The 22,816-nt window shown below is 37.0% G+C and overlaps 4 protein-coding genes across 4 annotated transcripts; 1 reads left to right on the top strand and 3 right to left on the bottom strand.

Moving 5' to 3' along the window:
* Positions 1-2,444: 2,444 nt before the first annotated feature.
* Positions 2,445-3,617, bottom strand: PAAG_04364 (hypothetical protein; the record flags this gene model as incomplete). Its single annotated transcript, XM_002793408.1, has 1 exon — positions 2,445-3,617. The coding sequence occupies one exon, from the start codon at positions 3,615-3,617 to the stop codon at positions 2,445-2,447; it is 1,173 nt and encodes a 390-aa protein (XP_002793454.1).
* Positions 3,618-9,634: 6,017 nt separating this feature from the next.
* PAAG_11855 (hypothetical protein) lies at positions 9,635-10,142 on the bottom strand (the record flags this gene model as incomplete). Its single annotated transcript, XM_015847431.1, has 2 exons — positions 9,635-9,821; positions 9,874-10,142. 2 exons carry the CDS (start codon positions 10,140-10,142, stop codon positions 9,635-9,637), a joined length of 456 nt encoding a protein of 151 aa, XP_015702919.1.
* Positions 10,143-10,184: 42 nt separating this feature from the next.
* Positions 10,185-10,488, bottom strand: PAAG_11854 (hypothetical protein; the record flags this gene model as incomplete). The annotated part of the gene is made up of 2 exons (XM_002793407.2): positions 10,185-10,358; positions 10,417-10,488. The coding sequence occupies 2 exons, from the start codon at positions 10,486-10,488 to the stop codon at positions 10,185-10,187; spliced, it is 246 nt and encodes an 81-aa protein (XP_002793453.2).
* Positions 10,489-18,230: 7,742 nt separating this feature from the next.
* PAAG_04361 (dDENN domain-containing protein) lies at positions 18,231-21,896 on the top strand (the record flags this gene model as incomplete). Its single annotated transcript, XM_002793405.1, has 6 exons — positions 18,231-18,837; positions 18,922-19,835; positions 19,897-19,956; positions 20,025-21,360; positions 21,452-21,703; positions 21,775-21,896. 6 exons carry the CDS (start codon positions 18,231-18,233, stop codon positions 21,894-21,896), a joined length of 3,291 nt encoding a protein of 1,096 aa, XP_002793451.1.
* Between the last annotated feature and the right edge of the window lie 920 nt (positions 21,897-22,816).

The raw sequence follows: 22,816 nt of genomic DNA, 5'->3' as shown, positions 1-22,816 counted from the left end.
CATTGTATAGGGACTATTCTCATCATCTGCCTGCTGCCGCAGGGGCTCAATTGAGGTGGCTGTCTTGTTTAGAGACACTATGCATTCAGCAATGCTCTCTTTCTCTGAGGAGTTGATGCTAGCAATGTCTGTAGAGGGAGTGATCTGGGGGTCGAGGGTCTCTGGTCCTAGGAGGATCTGCATACGGCCGTCCTGTTGCCTTCTAACCTGCTCAGGCCTGCTCAGTGCGTCTGCTAGCAGGTTGGCCTTGCCTGGTCGATACTTGATCTCAAAGTAGAAACGGGAGAGGAACTCTGCCCAGCGGGCTTGACGTGCATTCAGCTTCTTGGTAGTCATGAAGTATTCCAGTGCACGATGATCAGTGAGGATCTTGAATCGTTCCTCCCGTTGTAGTCCCTCAAGCTCTGCCCGCCATTCTTGTAAGGCCCAGACTACTGCCAGCATTTCCTTATCATGAACTTCATAATTAAGCTCTGCACCATTCATTGTCTTTGAATAGAAGGCTACTGGGTGCCAAAGGTCATTTTCAAATCTTTGACTTAGTACCCCAGCCACTACTCCGTCAGAGGCGTCAGTCTCAATACGAGTCTCCCGCTCAGGGTCATAGTAACGCAGTGTTGGAGCCTCCACCAGCTGCCTCTTCAGTTTTTCAAAGGCTGATTTGCATTCTGATGTCCACACAAATGGGGTAGTCTTCTTTGTCAATTGGTACAGTGGCTTTGCGATTCGGCTGTAGTTCCTTATGAATCGTCGGTAGAAATTGCCAAATCCTAGGAATGACTGGACTCCTTTGACTGTGGTGGGGGCCTGCCATCTCACAATGGCAGCTGTCTTCTCTGGGTCTGCCTCAATCCCTTCTGTACTGATGATGAACCCTAGGTATTTTGTCCTCTGGACTGCAAACTCACATTTCTGGATGCTGGCTTGCAAACCCGCTGTCTTTAGTCGGTCTAGCACTGAGTTTACCTGCTGCTTGTGCTCCTCCAGATTCTTGCTATAGATTAGAAGATCATCCATGAATGCTGTCATAAACTTGTCCAGGTAGTCAAAGAAGATACTGTTAACAAACCGTTGAAAGCAGGCAGGGGCGTTTGTAAGGCCAAAGGGGACCACCCGATATTTATAGGTCCCGTAGCGGGTTCTAAAGGTGGTCAGGTCCTCAGACTCAGGGTCCATTCGGATGCAATGGAACCCCTGCCGAATGTCCAACTTTGTAAAGTATTTCGCCCCATTGAGTCGGTCCATCAGCTCATCTATCAGGGGCAAGGGATACTGATCTCGTTTGGTTATAGCATTCAGCTTGCGAAAGTCAACACAGAATCGTAGCTTCTTCCCACTACGGGCAATCAGGATTGGGGAGGCGTAGGGGGCTGAACTTGGGGTGATGAAACCCTTTGCTAGGTTGGCTTCAAGGTAGGTCTTCACTGCCTCTAGTTCCTCTAGATTCATCTTATATAGAGGCGCATGTCCAATGCCCTGGGTGAGGTCAACATCAGGCTGGAGCTCTATTTTAAAATCAACATTCTTCCGTAGGGGGGGCAGTTCATCTGATGCTTTCTTTGAGAAGCAGTCCTCCCGGCCTTTCAACCATTCTGGTAAGTTGCTGATCAGCTCCTCATCAGACTCATCCTCAGCTCCCACTAAACCCCGCTTCTCCTCAAGCTGTTTATCAATTTCATACAGACTGGTTATGAAGACTGTTGACTTCTTGTTCTTCATATAACCATGGAAGGAAGCAGCCCCAATGAAGTTCATATCCATCATCTGTGGTGCTGTCTCCTCCCAGGTCAGCCCCTGCCTCGTCTCAGGCATCACGACTGAGCTGGTCCCTTTCAATCTGCGGAGCTGAGCCTGATGCTCCTGTCTGATCTCCTCATCCAGCTTGATCTCTCTTCGTTCCACATCCGCCTGATGCTCAGGCTTGGGGTCTGGGCGCTTCAGTACTGACCAGGGTACTATCTTCAACATCAGCTCCGCCACCTGTTCAGGGATAGACCGTTCACTCGGCCAAACCAGGCGTTGGTTTTTAACATCAAGCCATATATCCTGTGCTGCCAACCACTTCCGTCCCAGGATGACAGGGTGCTGGCCTAGGTCTGTTACCAGCAGAGGGACATTCTGAAATCTCCGGCCATCCACCCAGAGGTTTAGGGTCAATGTGCGGTCTATCACCCCGCCGGGGGCGCCATTGTATCCCTTCATGCGGCATTTGAATGGGAGTTCTTGAAACTTCCTATCAAAGAATCTTGCCAATTCTATGGCATATCGGGTATCAATAAAATTCGCTCCATTTGCTCCAGTATCAGCAAGAGAATTTGTAGAAGTAGCAATTCCATTGTAGGCTAATTTGATTGGCACATTAAAGCTTTTCCCCCCAATCAAGTCCTTCATCTCAAACCTCTCACAGACTATTGAACTACCTGAGGTGGAGTCTTCTCTCAGGCTCACTCTTTTCCCGAATCTGCTGAAGGCTCAGGGGCATCATTCCCTGTGAGCTCAGCAATCACCTGCTGGGACTTCTGCTTTGCGGGGCAGTTCCTGGCAATGTGGCCTTTTTCCTTACAGTAGTAGCACTGAATATCCGGACGAGAGCTCAAGGCCTCCTTCACAGTAGGGGATTTTGTTGTAGAGATGCTGGGGGGTGTTTGACTGTTGGCGGTCCGCAGGGTGTTCTGCTTGAAGGTATTAGGCCCATTTCCCCGCGAGCTCTTTGATTTCTGGGTGGCATTGATTGTCTGGAGGGTGTGAGCTGCCTGCGCACAGATTTTCTGAAACTCAGCATATGTATCAGTGGTCGCATTGGCTACTGCTACCATCTTCTGGAGGTCAAAGGACAGCTTGTCATTGAAGTCTGTCTTGTAGTCCCCCCTGGCAATCTTGGCCTCACCTGCCAGGTGTAAGAATTTTGTGACAAATTCATGATAATTGTCCCCATTGCGCATAATCAGCTTGCGATAATCACTCTTGGCATTTTGCAGCTTGTTAGCATCCTCATATATTGACTTGAGGTGCTCAAATATCTCTTCTGCAGTCTGATATCGCTCGGGGTGGTCCTCTTCCATACGGGGCGCAATGTGACGTGCCGCGTCCCCATCAGTCCGGTTTTCGATGTATGCAATCCTCATGCGTTCAGTAGGGTAGTGGTCAGCGTTCTCCCGGAGCTTGTTCTTCATCCGGGAGAGCCAGTGTTCAAATTTTGGCTCCTTGCCGTCAGTGAGGTGTTTTGGGTCATCAATCTTGACAGACCTCCGGGTAGTCTCAGAGGGGGTGACACCTCGACTTGCTGCTTGGTTGCTGACTGTCATGCGGACCAGGGTGTGGCTAAGTTCATCGCGTTCAGCAATTAGCTCATCAATCTGGCTTTGCTTGACAGCGGCCTGGTCAGTGGCGTTGTTCCGTTCCATCCTCAGACGTGTGATTGTATCCCTTAGTGTTTTTTCATCGTCAAAGATGCCATCGAAGATCGCCGCCAACTCATTATAAACACGGTCGCTGTCCGAGTGGATTGCCTCTCTGAATTCCTCAATTGAGACGCGTGGTTGGTCAGTTGGTCTTGTTAGGAGGTATCGCCAGTCCTTTCGGCCCCTTCCAGGGGGTTGGGAGCCTGTGGTGGCCATCTGATGTTGGATTGAGCCGTTGTCTTCAACAGTGCTGTTGTCTTAGCAGTTGATCTGACGCGTTGTCAGGCTCTGAACTAGCAGGTTCTAATTCAACTGAGGCACTCAAGTTTTCTGCTGAAACCTGAGTGAGAAGGTAGAAGGGAAGCTTAGTATTGTGTTAGGGAGCGAATGCGAGCTGCATAAGAAGAAAGACTCTCTGCGTTGCTAACTGCTATATAACGAAATACTAAGCTTGATGGGATGAAAGGGGGTGCTGGGGGCCTGCGTGGATTATAACCACCTGCATGGTCGTGTGGTCACGTGATATGGATTAGGCCTAATCGGGCGCCGAGCTTAATCCGACGTCGAGTCTAACCGGGCACCGGCCTTCGGTCGGGCTCGGTCGGACGCTGAGCCTAACAATGATCTTATTTCTCAATTCTATATTAATAAGCATAAGCTTCCATGCATTAAAATTCCTTCTGTTAAAATGATCAGCTTTGAAGACTCCATGAGACTCTCTACAAGTATAGTGACTAGCATTTGAATTGATATAGATGATCACATAACTGAATGAGTCTTTCTCTACATAGTGAATGAGTTACATGATCATGATATGTATCTAGGCAACCCCTGACTGGCCCAGCAAAAGGTGACTGTGATCCCTCATCAAAGAATTGTGAGATTTGAAGAGAGTAGCATAGAGATAGAGTCTAGTTCAAATGCAAAAGCTGATGTGATTTCCATCTTTGCTGTAAGCTTCTCTAGACTTGCAAGCACTTGAGAGAAGTGAAACATTGAGATCTTCACTGTCAGTTTAACTGACATTCAAAAGACTTTAGAAGTGAAATCAAAGATTGACTCTAGAGAAAAGCTGCCTGAACATTATCATGAGTTTTTGGATGTATTTGATAAGGAAGCTGCTGACACTCTACCCCTACTTCATGACTCAGATAGAGATCATGAGATTGAACTGATTAAAAAGGCTGATGGTAGTACAGAACAATCTCCTTAAGGCTCATTATATAATATGTCTTGAGAGGAACTACTGACTTTGTGAAAGACTCTTACAGATTATCTGGATAAGAGTTTTATTAAAGTGAGCAACTCACCTGTGGCTGCCTCTGTACTATTCACAAAGAAGTCTGAGAGTGGATTAAGATTCTGTGTAGACTATTAAGCTCTTAACAAAATCATCTGAAAGGATTGATATTCTCTATCATTAATCAGTGAGACTCTACAGTGAATTAGACAGGCTAAATGATTCACTAAGCTGAACATTATTGCAGCTTTTCACAAGATTCAAATCACAGAAGATGATGAGTGGATGATAGTCTTTAGAATCAGATACAGGCTATTTGAGTGGCTGATTACACTCTTTGATTTGGTCAATGCTCTGAGCACATTTCAAAAATATATCAACTGAGCATTACATGAATATCTGGACAACTTCTGCTCAGTCTATTTAGATGACATCTTGATATTTTCTTCAAGAAGCTTACAGAAGCATCACAAGCATGTACAAAAGATGCTTATGCATCTATGAGAAGCAGGCCTGCAGGCAGACATCAGAAAGAGTGAGTTTGAGATGAACAGCACAAAATATCTTGAATTTATCATTGAAGCAGGCAAGGGTATACAAATGAATTCAAAGAAGATTAAAGCTGTTTTGAAATGAGCAACACCTACTACTCTTAAAGGTGTATGAGGATTTTTAGACTTTGTCAATTTCTATAGACAATTTATCAGAGATTTCTAAAAGATTGTGATCTCACTGACAATTCTTACATGCAAGAATGTTCCTTTTTTGTGAATAAGCAAAACTGAGAAAGCTTTTAAGTATCTAAAATCAATGTTTATCTCTGCTTCAATTCTGCTTCAATTTGACTCTGACTGTGAGACTATATTGAAAATGGACTTCTCAGATTACATCTTAGGAGAAGTGCTGCTACAATATGATGAGCAGAGCATTCTACACTCATATACCTTCTTCTCTTGCAAGCATTCACCTGCAGAATGCAACTATAAGATTCATAATAAGAAGTTATTAGTAATAATTGAGTGTTTAAAGAAATAAGATGCTGAGCTATGAAGTGTAAAGGAATTCAAGATTCTCACAGATCATAAGAATCTAGAATACTTCATGACTACACACAGACTAAATGAAAGACAGCTACATTGAATGGATATTCTCTATTGATTCAACTTCAGAATTGATTATCAGTCAGAAAAGTTGAACACTGAACTAAACACTCTATTGTGAAGAGAGCAGAACATGTCACAGAGTGCTGATGATGAGAGAATCAAGCAGAGACAAGCTCAACTACTTAAGTTTAATGTACTAGCATCTGAAATAGAATCAAGAGTGACTGCTGCCAGTGTGAAACCTGAGATGTCTTTTCAAGCTCAGTGAAATGAGGCTCACAAAAATGACAAGATTCTGCAGTGTCTGGAGCAGACTCTTCATGAGAAAAAATTCAGATTTTCTTCTGAACTCAGCATTAAGACCTCTGTCTCTGAGTGCTCTTTAAATGAGAATAAGAAGCTTCTCTTTTGAAATTGTAAGTGAGTGTCAGACTTCAGACCTCTTCAAATCAGATTAGTATATGAGACTTATAACTCATCTCTTACTGATCATTCTGGGTGATAGCAAACAGCAGAAGTTCTAAAACATGAGTTCTACTGACCAGGCTATGTCACCAATGTGAGAAGAATGATCAGGAACTGCTATCTTTACAGATTAAACATCACATAAAGAGATCAACATCAGAAACTGCTTAAGCCTCTTCTCATTCCTGAACACATGTGACAGGAGCTTTTCATGAACTTTATTATAAACTTATCAAGCTCTAAAGAATATATAAACATCATGATTATAACAGATAGACTGATCAAAAGAGTTATATTAAAAGCAGTTAAGAAAACTGATGCAGAGATAGTGACTAGAGTATTTCTTCATAACATTATTCTTTGATATAGCATTTCTAAGGTGATAGTATCAGATCAAGAGTCAGCTTTTACAAGCATGTTTTGAACTTGAGTGTGTGAGAAATTAGACATTAAGAGATGACTCTTCACAGTCTATCACTCAGAGATTGACAGAGCTACAGAGTGAATGAATTAGACTCTGAAAATCTACCTATGCAAGTACATTAGCTTTCAACAGAATGACTGATGTAAATGACTCTCTCTGACAGAGCTGATTATCAATAATAGAGATACTGCCTCAACAGACATGAGCTCATTTTTTTTAACACATCTTTTTCATGTCTTCTTTATTGATATAGCTGATGCACCTTCTGTTGAAATGCCACATAATTTCATTGAGTTTGCAGATGATTATATGAGAAAGATCTGTGAAATATTGAAGTGAACTCAAGTAAAAATGACAGATGCTCAGCAATTTCAAGAGAACTATGTGAATAGATGAAGAGACCCAGCTTCAAGCTTTTAACCTGAAGATAAGATCTGGTTGAGCTTAGAGAACATGAGAACTAATCACCTGTGCAAGAAGCTGAATGTGAAATACAATCAATATACTGTGCTAGAAAAGATAGAATTTCATGCTTACTGACTGAATGTCTTATCTGACATTCATAATGTCTTTAATGTAAAGCTTCTATATGCTGTAGTGATGAATCTCCTGCCTAGTCAGAGGTAAACTGACTGATAGTCATCCACTATAAAGACCCTGGAAGAACCTGAGTTTGAGATTGAGGAAATTTGAGGTGAACAAATCTATTAGAGGAAAAAGTAATACTTTGTTAAATGAATAGGTTGAGCTAAGCCTACATGAAATGATGTGAGTTTCCTACAAGAAGTGAAGACTTTGAACACTTGGGAGGCCTCTCAGCAGGCAAAATTAGATGTAAAGAGAGCTTTAAATAGTCATAAAGGCCTACAACAAAGAGAGAGAAGGGGGGTATTACAAGGAGCTGAACCTCTAGATTCACTCTGACTGGCTGAATCAGCTTAACTATCATTTGCATATGCGCACATGATCATGCTATGTGAGCTTGCTTAAGCTCATGTTCTCATCTCATTCTTTTCTTCCCTTTCTCAAACAATTCATCCTTGTTATATAGAAGGACTAGTCTCTAGTTCTTAAAGCTTAATCCTCTACAGAAATAATATATAAAATATAATAATTTTATTATTTTTATAGATTTAATCAAATTTTGAGATAAAATTACTATTATATCCGTTTAAAATAAGAAGAATATGAGAGTTAATTTGATACAATTTTACTTCTGAAATAAATATCTATATAAATTATTTAAAATATATTTTATCTGTAGTTCAGTTATTAAAACTAATATCAAGTTTTCAATCTGCAAAAAGATCTTCAAATCACTTTTTCAGCAGATTCTAATCTTTAAAAATGATGTATGATAATAGAGCTTATTTTGATATATTGATTGACTTTATCACAATAATTTATTTTTAATTTTCAGATTATAGCAGCTTAGCTCAGTCATAACAGTTACTACTAGTAATAATGTTAATAGTAGTACAAACTCTTATAGCAAATTGAGTCTTATCAAAGTTGTATATATCTTTTGACAGAATATTATATTCAGCAATTATATTTCTTAAGATTTTAAATCAATCATTTATAATTTACTAATCTTCATACTTGATTCATTCATGATTATAGTGTCTGAAATAACAACTTTGAAAATCTAGACAATGTGTCACTAGATTTAACACTTAGTTCTTGTCAATATAGAGAGGGGAAGTGATAGTGATGATTGAATTCTGCATAGTAAGAAGATAATTAACTGTATCCTCAATTAATACTGATTGTGAGAGAAATTCTTATTTAGCCTGGTTCAGCACTTATTCAACTAGCTTATATTCTTCAGCAGGAGATAATTTATATGAATTTGCATATAAATTCATCCACGATTGCTGGTCATTCAGTCAATAGATTAAAGTAGAATAAAAGATATTAAATAAATGAGCAGCTTCGTGAATTGAAGCAATTTCTTGATTTTTAAAAGCTTTTATTGTGAGTTCAAGTCTTCCCTCTCTTTCTAGAGAATCTGAAGCATTTTTATTGTGAATTGATGACATAATTGCACGTTGAAGTGGAAAGGTAGTTGAATTAAAAGATATTTTGAATTGGTGTTGCGCTCACTTGGAAAATACATTAGTTAGTAGGTGATTAATCACGTAAGCGCGCAGCTCACAGCTTACTACAAAAGCCCACGAAAGCACCGTTGCCCGTTCTCTTCCTCTTTCCTTTTCCCCTCAACGAAACCTTTTGCATTTAACGATATTCAATATAATCTTATATTCTCAGGGATATGGGCCTAGCCTATTACACATCTTTATCATTCATGGTGCTTATTGAAATAGAGGAATTCTAATAGATTGCTTCAGCATCAAGGTCAACTGCAGATATACCTGTTTATTTTTTAATCATATTTTAGCAGCTCCCTTTCTGCTACCATTTTATTTCCATTTCTTGAAGGAAAACCACCCCTGGCATTATTAGAATGACACCCAATATAAGATAGTGCCCTCCACAATGCAAAAAACAAACGGTAGAGCCGCAATCAGCCTGGGAAAATGGAACCATACAAAGATCCAGACTATGGCAAGCCATATGATGCTTAGAGTAGTCCTGTTGATCTATTGCAGCCACAGAAAACAGTCAGAAAGCGTCCCAATGCTAAGGAAAACTTCAATGCCAATCAACCAACCAAAGCACCAGCAACCCATCTGAGCCGACCAATCAATGTTGGTGAAGATTTAGGCACAAAATAAATGCTTGTTTTCTCTTGCTCTTACAGCTCGCTGAAATTGAGATATGTATACTGTACATGCAAGGTCGTATGACTATTTAGTGGTAGCTGAGAGCTCCTGGCCTGTAATTTAAGAGGGCAGGTTAAACATTTGTGGTAGACCAGTGTGACTTTATTCTTATTCGATAACTGTGATGATGTTCAGATCGTCATCCACAAAGATATTAGGAGGTTGAAGATCCCATGCATGAGAATGAACGGGCCCTGTTTGTCTTTTTGGTCTTCTCATTCCATCACAATGCCCCGGGACGCAGAAATGTTATTTAGATAGTTCCATGCATCCTTCTCATTGAAATCACTATCCTTCCCGCGGTAAAAGTCGTTGAAAATCAATATCAGGGCGGCGTAGTTGTAACCAACAGTGGAGCCGTAGGTCTGGTGAACAGATATAATCTTAGAGCTCTTTATCCCACTGAGTTCCTGGTCATTTAGCTTAATGGTGAGCGGCCGTTATGTTTAAACACCCAGTTTTCATTATAGCTGTCGAGCGTGAGAGCGCCGACATGGCCGAACTGCTGGCGGCAGAGTTGAATATAGATATCGAACAGATATGACCACTACTCGTCGTGAAGGCGCGGCACATCAGTTCCATGGAGAGTTTTGCCTGTAACGTACTCCAGGACCACAAAGGGAAGGCCAAGAAGATTATCTCAGCTGATAGAGTATCCGAGTTGACGTGGGATAGGAATGGTGGTCTTTTCAGCAATGTACCTACAGCATGGTAATGTGGCATTGTTAGAGAGTTTAACTACAAAGTAGAACTCTCTGGAGCTTCTTACTTCATCGTTGCAATCTCGCCGCGCGTCTTCTCCTCAGGAAATGCGAGACGCCGTAGTAAAGGGATCCGAACCATCCATTGTTCAACTCTCTCAGTTGACTCGACATCGGGGCTCTCGCCAGATGCGCTCGTAAAGAGGGAAACAGATATTGTAGCTGCCCTATTTTGGGTCTGAGAAGACCTGGCACGGCTTCTTCCCAGGGTGTAAGGAGGAGGCCAATTTACAAACCAAAGCCGACTCATTCAAGTCAATGAACTCCTTGGCTTCTTTGTCTAGCAGATGACGGGCGAGTTGGTCCATTCCAGCAAAGCAAATTCAAAGCTTCCCGGAACCAACTGCTGTCTCTCAAGATCTGTTTGCTCTCAAGAGCGGTCAGTGCTGGGCAGATTCCAAAGACACTGCATTTCTCATTATGAGAAATCAGTGCAACAACACGGTGAAGGTCGTCTCGATGGCTACCTGTCAGCCGCCGGTTGCTCAACGCAGGGGTGCTATAGGCCAAGTTTCTGTGGTAGTTGGGAGCAAGGGGGAGCTTGCGACGATAGGGCTGAATTAGACAAAGCTGATTATCATTGTCAAACACAGCATAAAATTTGTTACTTTTGCCTTGTTGCATCATGAAGCAATGATGATATCCCCCATTCTGATTTTTTCCAATTACTGATGATCCTTTTTCCAGAGGAGTTTATACAGAGACTTTAATCAGTGGCTGTTCACGATGAGGGGAAGTCAGGGTTGAAATAGTGGGTATGGGTTTATTTCTCGGCCTGCACCAGGCAACGGGAAAACAATTAAACAAATAACTAGACACGGTATTCTGCTTTGGTTTGAGGTGGGCCCGCTCTCAAAAGCTAAACCAGCTTGTGGGTTCAAAACGGCTCCACTATGATAGTATTGGGGTGAAGTTATCATCAGAATGGGAGAAAAGCTACCAACTAACCGTGTCACACGCACTCACTACCTCCCATTAGTGAGTGCGCCCCACTGTAAAGAAAATATCACCATAATGAAAATCTTCTAGGATCACCAATTTTCAAAAAATTAATTAATGGTCAACACCATGCCTATCTATAATATAAAGATTATCTATATACTCATTAGACTATGTAGAATCTCCAAAAGATTGAGATTCATTGATAACATCATATTGTGATTAGTTGGCATTTAATTTGAGAACTTTAATCCCAACTGACTATAGAGCTCTTTTCCTCTCTTTTATTGATTCCTCTTTCTTACAATGCTTGATCTTGTGATTGACATCCTTGATAGTGAGGACCTCCTCTACCTGCATTTGTCTGTGGCTGTTTTTGACAATTCAATATCTATTCATCAAATAATAAGCAGATAACTCATTCTCTTAATACATATTCAATTTTATTTGTATCAGACTTTCCTTGAAGATTTTATCCAATTACTGAGTCAAATCAAATATCATAGTATTTTTTATATATTGTATAATTTTATCTATTGCCTTAATTTGACAATGTAGTTTTATGACTGTATCTGAAGATGTCAACTAAGAAGATATAGTGAAGAATCAAATCTCAAAAATGAAGTAAAACTGAAGTATTCATCATCATCATCATCATTATAAATAAGTAACTTTAGACTATCATCTATATTATGTTATCTCAAGTATTAAAGGATTATTTTTTGTTTGATTGAATAGATTCTATAGTCAGCAAATTCAGCTTTAATAATAGCAGATTTGAAGATTTAATAATGAACACTTTTTAAATTAGTAAGAAATTATCTCTCATCATATTATTCATATTCATATTAAGTAGCCTCATTAAATGCTTTTGTATAATAATTCTTATATTACTGAAAAGATATATTATCAAAAGATTATAGTAGATAACTTGTTATAAAAGTCAAAATATAGAAAAAATTTTTCAGTAAAATGAAATTTATGATTGTCAAGTAGTAATAATTGATAACTGTCAATCTGACATTTATTAGTGATAATATTAAAATATTTTATTTATTCAAATTTAATTTTATCATTTGTAAAGCCAGTAGCAGATATGATAATAATATAATCATCAGATAAATTGAAGTGTATATATCAATCATTTAAAAAAAATTTTAATTTTATTATAATTAACAGCTTTAATATTATATCATATGTACTAATACATTTTATCACTATTATTAATCTGTAAGAATATAATGATTATATAATAGAATTGATACTTTGATAGACAGTTATAACTCATTATTCATACTCATCTTCTTAAAATTCAATCTCATTGAAATTATAAATATCACTAGTATAAAACTTATACTGATTGAAAATAAATTTATAGCAGTTGAATCAGTTGATAACAATGCTTATATTCTCATTTGACACTTATTTTAAATTTATAGATTTCTGCTTAATCCTCTTATAATCTGACAGATGTTTGATGAATTGATATACTCACATCTTGCCTACAATAGAAGGAGAAGTGTTTGAATTGATATTATAATAACTCAGTATTTGATTTGCAGCAGCTTTGATATGTTCAACTGTAGAAAAGCAAAGATTTTTATTCAGTTGATGAATTCACTTCTTGATTGCTTTCTCCTGACTGTCACTCAACATTCAATTGATTGAAGTCCTCATATTTCTTGATCTCTTTCTTTAACATGTTTATATAAAATTTTATATGAAATTTTGAATTCTCACATCACATTCATGATTTTTAAATTTGAATTTGATTTTATAATATCTAATGCCATCTGAATCTGATATTCCGAATATTTAATATTTTTAGGCATGGTGGTGGTGGTTATTAAATTTTGAAGATTGGTGATATATATACAAAAAAGAGATTTTCATTACAGTGATATTTTCTTTACGGTGGGGCGCAATCACTAATGGTGAGTGCGTGTGGCACTGTTAGTTACGTTAACTAGTTAGTTATTAGGATAAGACGGATAAAAAAGAGTCCATAATCTTAGTCATCATCAACGAAAACCGTGAACATTACAAGAATCAGCATGAGACTTTCAATTCATCAGCTTTGAAACTACTGCACTGTGGGAAGATTATCTTTCTTTTACACACCAATTGTGCTGTTTTGTACCAGTAAGGCAGAATCATCCAGATGAAATGGCTATCATCAAGAAAAATCTGTTGACCAACTTATCAATGACTTACGTGACTTGCTTCAAAAAGGCAGAGAAAAATCCATGAATCACATTGCATTTCTTATGGTGCTTTTGATAGCCTTTATCAAGTTTATTAAAATCTATCAAAATTCCTCTCTGTTTTACAGGGAACGGACACAGCAGTCAGTCTTCACTCACGAATGAGTGATGGGGATGTGGCATCTGATCTGGCTCGTTTGTTTAAGCTTCTCTGACAGGGCAACTTTAGGTACAGCCAATATTGGTGCTGGTTCGCCTAGTCATCAACAGCCCTCCCGCAGTCGAAATCCAGGACATTGAGATCTGGAAAGTTGTCCTTAATCTTACCACCATCATCTCATGAGCAACCCTGCCACACTGCCCTGTATTGTCAATTCAACAGACTCCCTGCCTGCGCAATACAAGCAGCTTTGCCAACTCAACAGAGTACCGGAAACACATCGACAGAGTACTGAAAGAGGGGCTGAAAAGGCTACATATCAACATTTCCAGTTACTTCAACACGTATTTTGAAGAACATCACAACTCAACTTGAGGTGTGAGTGATGTTTGAAGAGTGCAAGAAGACTGACAACTCTCTTCACAATGATAAAGACAGCTAGCGGGACTGGTCAGAACACACACAGTAAAAAAAAGGACTTTGAAATGATTGACTGAGATTTTCAAAAGTTTATATAACTGGTAAAGATATAGAATTCAATTTAAAAGATTAATCAGGGATTTTTCATACAATTAAATCAGATATTGCAAAGATTATATATAGAAAATAATAAATATTAATATTATTAAAAGTTGTATATATTATTAATTATAAAATAAAATAAAAAAATAAAAAAATTTAATAATATTTAATTTTATATAATTTATATAATTTAATTTATTACTTTTTATTTATTTAATTAAAATTTTAAATTAATTTTTATTTTAATAATTTAATTTTATAATTAAATTAAAATATTATATATATATTAATTAATAAATTTATTAATTTTTTTAATATTAATATTTAAAAAATAAATTTATTAATTTTTTAAAATTAATATTTAAAAAATAAATTATTAAAATTTTAATTAAATTATAAACTTTTTTATTTTTTAATATTTTAAAATTTAAATATTAATAATTTTTTAATTTTAAATTTATTTAATATTTTTATTTTTTATTTTAAATTTTTTATTTATATTTTAAATTAATTTAAAATTAATTTAATTTTTATAAATTTTATAATTTAAAGTTTTTTAATATTATTTAACTATTTTATATAATTAATTAATTAATTAATTATATAATATATATAATATTAATTTTTATATACTTATTATATTTTTTATAATAATAATTTATAAAATCAAATTTTATTATATAAAAATAAAATAAATTTATAAAAAAATATATTAATTAATTAATTAGTTATTATTACTATTACTATTATTATTATTTATTTTAAATGTATATAGTTATAATTATAATATTTATCTAATTAAATTAAAATTTAAATATTATAAATTTAATTTATAAATATAAAATAATATATATAATTATAAAATTTTATTTTAGAATAAAATAGAATTTAAATATTTAATTAATTATGAAAGAAAATATTTATTATTTAAATATTATTTAAATATGATTTTAAATATTTAATTATCTGATATAGATTTTCTAGTTTAATTTATTATTAATTAAAATAAATAACTGCTTATAGTTTTTAAAATAAAATTTAAAAAAATCTTTATTTTAAACTTAATTTAAAATAAATAATTTATTTAAATTATATATTCATAAATTAAGAAAATAAAGTATTCTTTATTTTATAATTATAATAAAATTTTTATAAATTTAAAATATAGATTTTAAAGTTTTATATTTTAGAAATTTCTTTTTTTGTTATTTTAAACTTTGATTTTAAATTTTAAAATAAACTTTATATAAATTTCTTAGCACTTAATATATGAATTAAGTTTATATTAATTATTTTAAATGTTATTGATTTTTCTTCTAGATTAGGCTAGTGAAACTATATAAATACTTTAAAGTATTAACTTTTAGTTTAATTATTTATTAGATTTAAAAATTAAACTATATATTTTAAAAAAATCTTGTAAAGTAATTTTGATTTTTAAAATAAATTAAAAATTTTTATATATTTTTTTTATAAATTACAGTAAAGAGAAGAAAATTAATTTTTAATAAATATAAAAATTCAAATGAAATAATAAATTTATAAAAAAAATTAATAAAGTAATTAAATATTATATATATTAAGTTTTATATATATAATAAGTATATATTTTAATTATTAATTTTTTTAATTAATAAAATATTTTCAACTATTTAATAAGATTTAAATAATGTAAATTTATATATAATTTTTAAGAAAAATTAATAACTTAAAGTTAAATTAAGAAAAATATTTTATTTTTTTAAAATCTTGCTTTTTAAAAAGCTTCTTAAGATCTCTACTTAATCTAGATCTTATTTACTTTTAGATGATATTTGTGAATATCAAAAAGTTTAATTTTAAATAAATATTTTTATTCAATTAAATTTTTTATTTTTTTAAATAAATCTTAAAAATTTGTATTATATATATATAAATATAACAATTTAAATTTTTAATATTTTTTATAAAATATATATAAATGAGAGAAGTAAAAAGAAAGATAAAGAGAGAGAAATTTCATTTCATTTAAAGAAGATTTATATGCAATGAATATTATATATAATTCAATTTAAAAAACTTTTTATCACTTTATGCCTAAACGCGAACTTGGTTTGAATAGTGGTACGTGTGTGAGACTTGATGCATATAATTATAAACACTAAAATTAATAAAGTTTTCTCTTCAATTTGAAGGAATAAGTAACAGTAAAATAATATTTAAAAAGGTATTAAATAAAGTCAATTAATTTTAACAATTAGATAGAGCTTGCAGATAACTTTTATATGATTTATAGTAAGTTATAAATAAAATATTGTTTTTTCATAATTCTTAAAGATTTTGATCAAATTTTCTTGAATAACTAAATTATTATTTGTTTAAATTTATTGAAAATTGAATAATATGCTTAGTTATCTATTAGCTTTTAATTATATATATATTTATTCTTTAATTAAAGAGCTTATTTAAGATTTAATTACTTAGAAATATAAATCATATATAGAAAGAAAATAAATGAAAAAAGAAATAATTTTATAATTCAATAAATATTTATAAAAGTAAATCATATTATAACATAATAAATATGATATTAAAGAGTATATATATATTTAATATATAGAAAATAATTTATAATATAATTTAATAAAATAATTTTATAAATTACATAATTTAGATTATATTGTAATTATATAATAATAAATTAATTGATAAAATACATTTAATATTTTTTATTAAAGAATTTTTACTTTAAAGTGTTTATTTTCAAACTTATATTATTGTTTAATTAAGTTAATATATAAGATCTCATATAAGATTTAATATTATATCAAATACATAGAAATTAGCTTTAGCTAAAAGAGTGTTTGATAAGTATGTACATTTCAGCTGGCGCCTCGGCAATTGAGTAGATCTATATAGTAGCTTAGATAACTTTTAAAAATTGACTTTTTTCAATGTTTAAACGACTAATTATATTTTTTCTTTTAGATAGGTAAAAGGTATAGTTAACTAATTGTCTTTTAGTATTAATATTTTAAAATTTAAAATGATAAATGTGTTGAATGATGAATAGATGTACAAGTAAATATTTTATGCAAATAAATATTTGACTATATTATTACAGTCAATCAAGCTTTCAGACCAGCACATTAAAGATTGTCAAATAATCATCCGTAAAATGACACGTTTAAAGAAGGAAAACAACGGATTAAGGGCTGCAAAGCAAAATAAAAAAGAAAGCAGGAAAAAGACTGTACATATGTAGCCCAGAAAGGAGTTTTAAAGCTAAGGAGGAGGTGAATCATCTAACTATGAAGTGTGATTCAATGAGAAAAGGGCAGCTGGTGAAGACAAAGTGTTCAGCACCACAATGCAGCATATGTTGGGATTATTGGACATACTGTCCATACATGCCCCTCAGCGTACAGGAAATTACTTCTATAATATAATATGATAATTTTCCCTAATAGTTGGGGTTTAAAGGCAAGGCATATCTAATCTCAACTCAAGTCGAAAAAAGTGGCCGACTGGCTTATGTGGCCAACTCACTTCTGGATTAAGTTACGTTCTGCTGTAAGCGCCTGTAAGAAAATACCACCTTAACTGTTATTGTCTAGAGAGGAAAGGTCCCAGAGGCGAGACTAAACAAACAAAACATTAGTCTCCTGCGTCTCCCTTCTTTTTACTCTTCCATATTTCGCCTTTGAGTTTTTTACTTTTTCAAGACAACAACCATCCTCCAGCTTGTTTGAATCATTCGGCAGGCTACTATTTGATAGCAGCTGCTAGTGTCTTTGGTGCGCGTGGTTAGTTGGCGGGACAGCCTGCCCTCTTAACTAACTGTTGGCAGGCCGTTCAATTTTCTTGGGGCTGAACCAACCTGCAGCGACAACCAAAACCAAACGACACTCACCCCCAAGGGAGATACTAACCCAAACACTCACTGTTCTCCCGACTCTCCTCTCTTCTATCTACCCGCCCTGTCGTTTCCTTCTTGTTTGTTATTTTATTTCCTTCTCTTTCCTCGTCGGCACGGTTGCTTCGTTGGCTTCATATTTCACCTGCTCAAATGACTCCAGACCCATCCGTTCATTCAGTAAGGTTATGATCTCGCGGTGCGGGGGCTCGATCGACTGAGAACACTACCTCTTCGAAAGCGAAAGGAATATTAAAAATAAAAATAAATAGACCACAAGAGCAATTAGGGGGGAGAAGCATCGGGAACGACATTGATACTGTACGAATCATGGCTCCATTACCTGCTGCAGAACTGCACGCGAGTCCTCTGGCCGACTTTTTCTGGATCGCTGGTGTCGATGGAGCGGAGATATTCGACATCTTCTCGAAATTGGGGGAGGAATACCACGCCAGTCATGCCCAGCCATTGCCGGTAACGGACACAATCCAGGAAGATGCAGATGCGGAGGAGGAAAGCCTCCCGTCTGGGGAATTCTCACAACCAACCTCGAAGCGGAATTCGTGCCTTTGGCTCCCAAAACCCTCGGATGAGGCGAGATTGTCCTTACGCTCCGTGTCTTCGGAAACACCGAGTAATTGGAGCAGCATGACTATCAAGGGCTCGCAATCTCCGAATGGCGTGTCCTTACTCAGTGATGGTGACTTTGATAGAGCATTGTTGAAGTTTGCTGCTGAGAGAGACTCCTTTTTGTCAGATCTGTCACTCAGTGCAGGCGCTTCTGTATCCAACAATCGGCCAAAACCTAGACCAAAGACGCAAAGGATTGTGGCAGAGGAGATCAATACTTTGAAATCAGGCATTGGTAGTGTTCGCAGACACATGTCCTTCAGAGACATGAACAGCATGAAAAGGCAGCCCTCCATTGCGCGTCAAGGTAAGTGTTGCAATGATCTGTGAACGCTCTGTTTAATCTAAATTTATTTTGTTTTGTGCTTCTAACTATATTATATTATTGCAGCTTCTATTCGCACTTCTAGACGACTAAGCAACTATAATTCAGTTATCCCAGTGCCTCAGCCGCTTGACGTATCTCCTAATATGCACCCGCTGAAGCGGAAGTTCGAACCTGTCCTCCTCGATAGATACCCGCCGAAAGGGGTCCCTGATGACACCAAACGGAGAGGCAGTTTCCCTGATTACGTCCCTATGTTCGCATTTCCTAACGATATCAATATTGTATCTTCGGACCAGAGACCCCGCTCGAGCTGGCATGGTTTCGCAATGACATCAGGAGATGGATCTAAACTGTATGGTGTCTGCGTTACGATTTGGATCCCTCTCAGCCACAAAGCTGCAGAGGAATTGGAGAAACGGTGTGAGGAGTGGAGACGGGACAACATGACAGATGAGGAGCGGGAGCTAGCCGCTAGCCTTGGTGAGCGTCTTGCGATGGAAAGAGCAAGGCTGTCCAGGTTACTTGCTCAACTCCCTTCGGTCCCGTCAGGCTCAGCTTCCAGAGACCAACTTGAAGATGAGATAAGTTCGGTGGAGGAGAAGATTGGGTTGATGGCCGACCTCCTTCGCCCAGTTCGACTGGGTGCTGCAACCAAAATCGACGGTCTAACCGACGGGGATACCGGGTTTTGGATACCCAGAGCATACGGGATATTAGGAAAGGATGGATCCATGACAAGTTTCTGGAAGGAATGGCTACGAGCCGTTGTCGTCCCCATGACAGATGGTGCGATCCAAAGGGTCCCTGCCAGTTCTCCTCGGGTTGGTAGGTGGCAACCGTTGGAGCGTTATATTGTCAACCTGTGCACAGAAGCCTTCAGCCCTCTATCTTCGAAAACTCAGGTTGAGCTTTCAGTGCGGGAACTACGACTTTTCGCAAGGAAAGAAGCCGATAATGAATTGCCCGGCTCTCGAAATGTATGTGAAACTGCCTCCCCTCCAGCTTGTACCGAAAGCTTTAATTAACTGAGAAGAATAGACCGACCTATATGCGCTCTTCCGGTGTCTTTCAATCTCGAACATAATTATTTTGTTTGAAGTAAGTCTGTATTTGCAGCTTTAATATACCCATCCTAAACAGCTAGCTAATGTAACAACCATTATCAGTACGTTCTTGCTGAATCTCGAATCATTCTTCTGTCATCCCATGCTGCTATGTTGCACCTTGCTAGTAAAGCTCTCGTTGATCTCCTATTCCCATTCCAGTGGACAGGTGTTTTTATCCCCATTCTCCCTGCTCGGCTTATCCAAGTCCTTGAGGCACCTTGCCCCTATATTGTGGGAATTGAACGCAGATACGAAAAGGCCGAACTTCCTTCTGATGACTTTGTGCTCGTGGACCTCGACCAGAACGAGATCGAGAGCACCGCACGACCCACTCCACTACCCCGCCATCATCGTCGAAAACTCCAGTCGCTTCTCCAACTAGCAGCGCCTCTGCATCATCGATACGGAATTCATCCTGGGCCACCGTGTTACGCAATTGAAACATATCCGTTCGACTCGTTTCCTGGAGAAAACCAATCGATATTTTCACCCAGAGCGATGTCCACTCAACTCGATAAATACGTCAGCCTTAATTCCACGGCGTTCGGACAAGACGCTACCGTCATTCCGCCTCCACCAAATTTTAATGTGTTTTTGAACGCCCGCAATGATGTGGCCCTCTCCAGGGGTCAAGGCCGATCAATGACAAGCTCAACCTCCAAAGTTTGCACTCCACCCTCCCCTAAGAACTCAGGTGGTTCTCCGACCTCGACTAAATTTTCCCCATTACCCCCAACCCCTGTATCTCGCAACGACTCGGGATTTGCTCTTCAATCCTCCTTGCGGGAGAAAAGGTCTGGCCATTTCGATGCCGTCTCCCGAAGAAGCTATTCTTTTGGAGACAGAAGGCCAGGATTACCCAGAAGACCTAGCGCTCCATTCCTCGGGCACACCTCCAATTTATCTGTCTCAACACTAAATACTGACACGGGAACTTCTGTTTATGCAGCATCCATATATGCCCAGTCCACGTTAGCTGCGTCGACTATAATGCCACAATCGTCTCAACAAGCGCTGCGAAATCCAGTGGGCAGTACTCTGGTCGAAGGGCACTGTCTACAGCTACAACCATGGGATGACAAAACTTCCTGTTCGATATGCGATGAGAAAGCAGAAGAAGGCATGTACAAATGTTCAGCTTGTGGGACAATTGTTCATACTCGTTGCGCATCCCAGATTTCATTGGTGTGTCCTGTCGCATTCTACCCTGAACAAGTTCGGGCAGCATTTGTTCGGTGCTTCGCGAGCCTGTTGTATACATATAAGAAGTTTCTCCAACCTGCATCTGGTGATAAGAAGAAGGCCGGCTTGACTTACGATTTCAACATGGATGCATTTCTCAAAAGCTTGCCTCACGAGCACGCAGAATACATGACAGTACTACAGCAGACGCAAGGTATGTTCTATGCAATTTGCTTACCACCAATATATTATATCCCTTGAAGCAAGTAGAAGCTGCTGAAATTTACAATACTAATCTCTTGTAGCCTTTAACGAGTTTATCAGTGAACGGGAGCGAGCAACCCCTTCATCCAAAGATCCCCGAATTACCCTGTTCGACGAGATTATCCTATCGAAGCGCAATCGGGGGCGGACATCAGTATTCTCGGGGCGCATGACGACAAATTTCTTATCGGACACGTCAGATCATCTCTGGTGGTCAGCAAGTGCAACTGCTCCACCCAGCAGCCGACATCAACCCACCTATCCAAGCGATTGGAAGAACATCGTTACAAGAAGTTAGCACAAACCCCTCTAACTCTCAATTTTTTCCTTGTTTGAAAGAGCATATTTTAATCGTTCTCAATAGCTCCTGCAAAACTAGATCCGAACTACATGAAAGAACCGCGCATGATCCAAGGAGAGCCTCGAATAAATAAAACCGCAAACAATGCGAGAAGAAAACCAGTCGCTACGGTTCCAAATGCGTAGCTATTCAGCTAATTGCTCACATATGGAATTCGCCTGATCAGTCCTTCTGTTTCTTATTGCTTTGAAGTTCTCCATTTGATACCACCCCTCTTTTTTGCCCTACTTTCATTTTCAGATTTGACGATATCCAAATACCCTCTTTTCCTAGTTTGCGCTTGCATTTACCCTTGGCCTTTTAGTGCTTCAGCGCATATATGACAACAATTTGCTTCCAATCTCCATGTCCATCTGTTTTCATTGGTTGGAGGATTACTGATTCTTCAAACCAGCAGTGTCTGTATTATGTGTGCTCTCATTTATTTGCTTCGGTTTTTGATTGGGGTGGTGGATCGGAAATGTTGTTTTGCTTTTAGCCCTTTTATGCACTTGGTCTTTTTGTTCTGTTATTTTGAATCCCTCTCTTGATTTCTTATGGACTGTCCTGGCCTGATGTTGGTTAATATCAGCATATCCAGATTGGCTTTACTATATCTCTCACTACTTTGTTTCCCATCCTTTTTGCTCTCTTTATTGATTTACATCTTCTAATGGATAAATCTTTTTCTTCTCCCCACTTTGCTCTCTTCCCTCAACCTTCTTCACCTCACCCAATACACGTGTGACCGGGCACTTTTGTATATACACTTTTCCTCACTTTATCCATCACTATTCTAGTGCTATTATCTTTCATGTTCCTCTCATTTTCAACATGATGTTTGTAGAAATATATATACCTCCATACGATGTATGATGTAATACACATGATGTGTATGTAACTAACTAGTTCATGAATCTTATGATTTTGTGATGAGAAATAATGAGAGAAGATTTTTTGTTTCTGAAAGAATTTGAATGACTGGCTGGTATGCATGACAGCTGCTGAATAATTAGGATTCTTCATATTTCAATACAATAATGAAAAACTCACACTGATATGAAGT

Source organism: Paracoccidioides lutzii, assembly GCF_000150705.2.
Source record: "Paracoccidioides lutzii Pb01 unplaced genomic scaffold supercont2.11, whole genome shotgun sequence".
In the NCBI taxonomy this organism is placed as follows: domain Eukaryota; kingdom Fungi; phylum Ascomycota; class Eurotiomycetes; order Onygenales; family Ajellomycetaceae; genus Paracoccidioides; species Paracoccidioides lutzii.
Note: the sequence above shows the minus strand (reverse complement) of the source record. Positions and strands in the feature narration are given on the sequence as shown.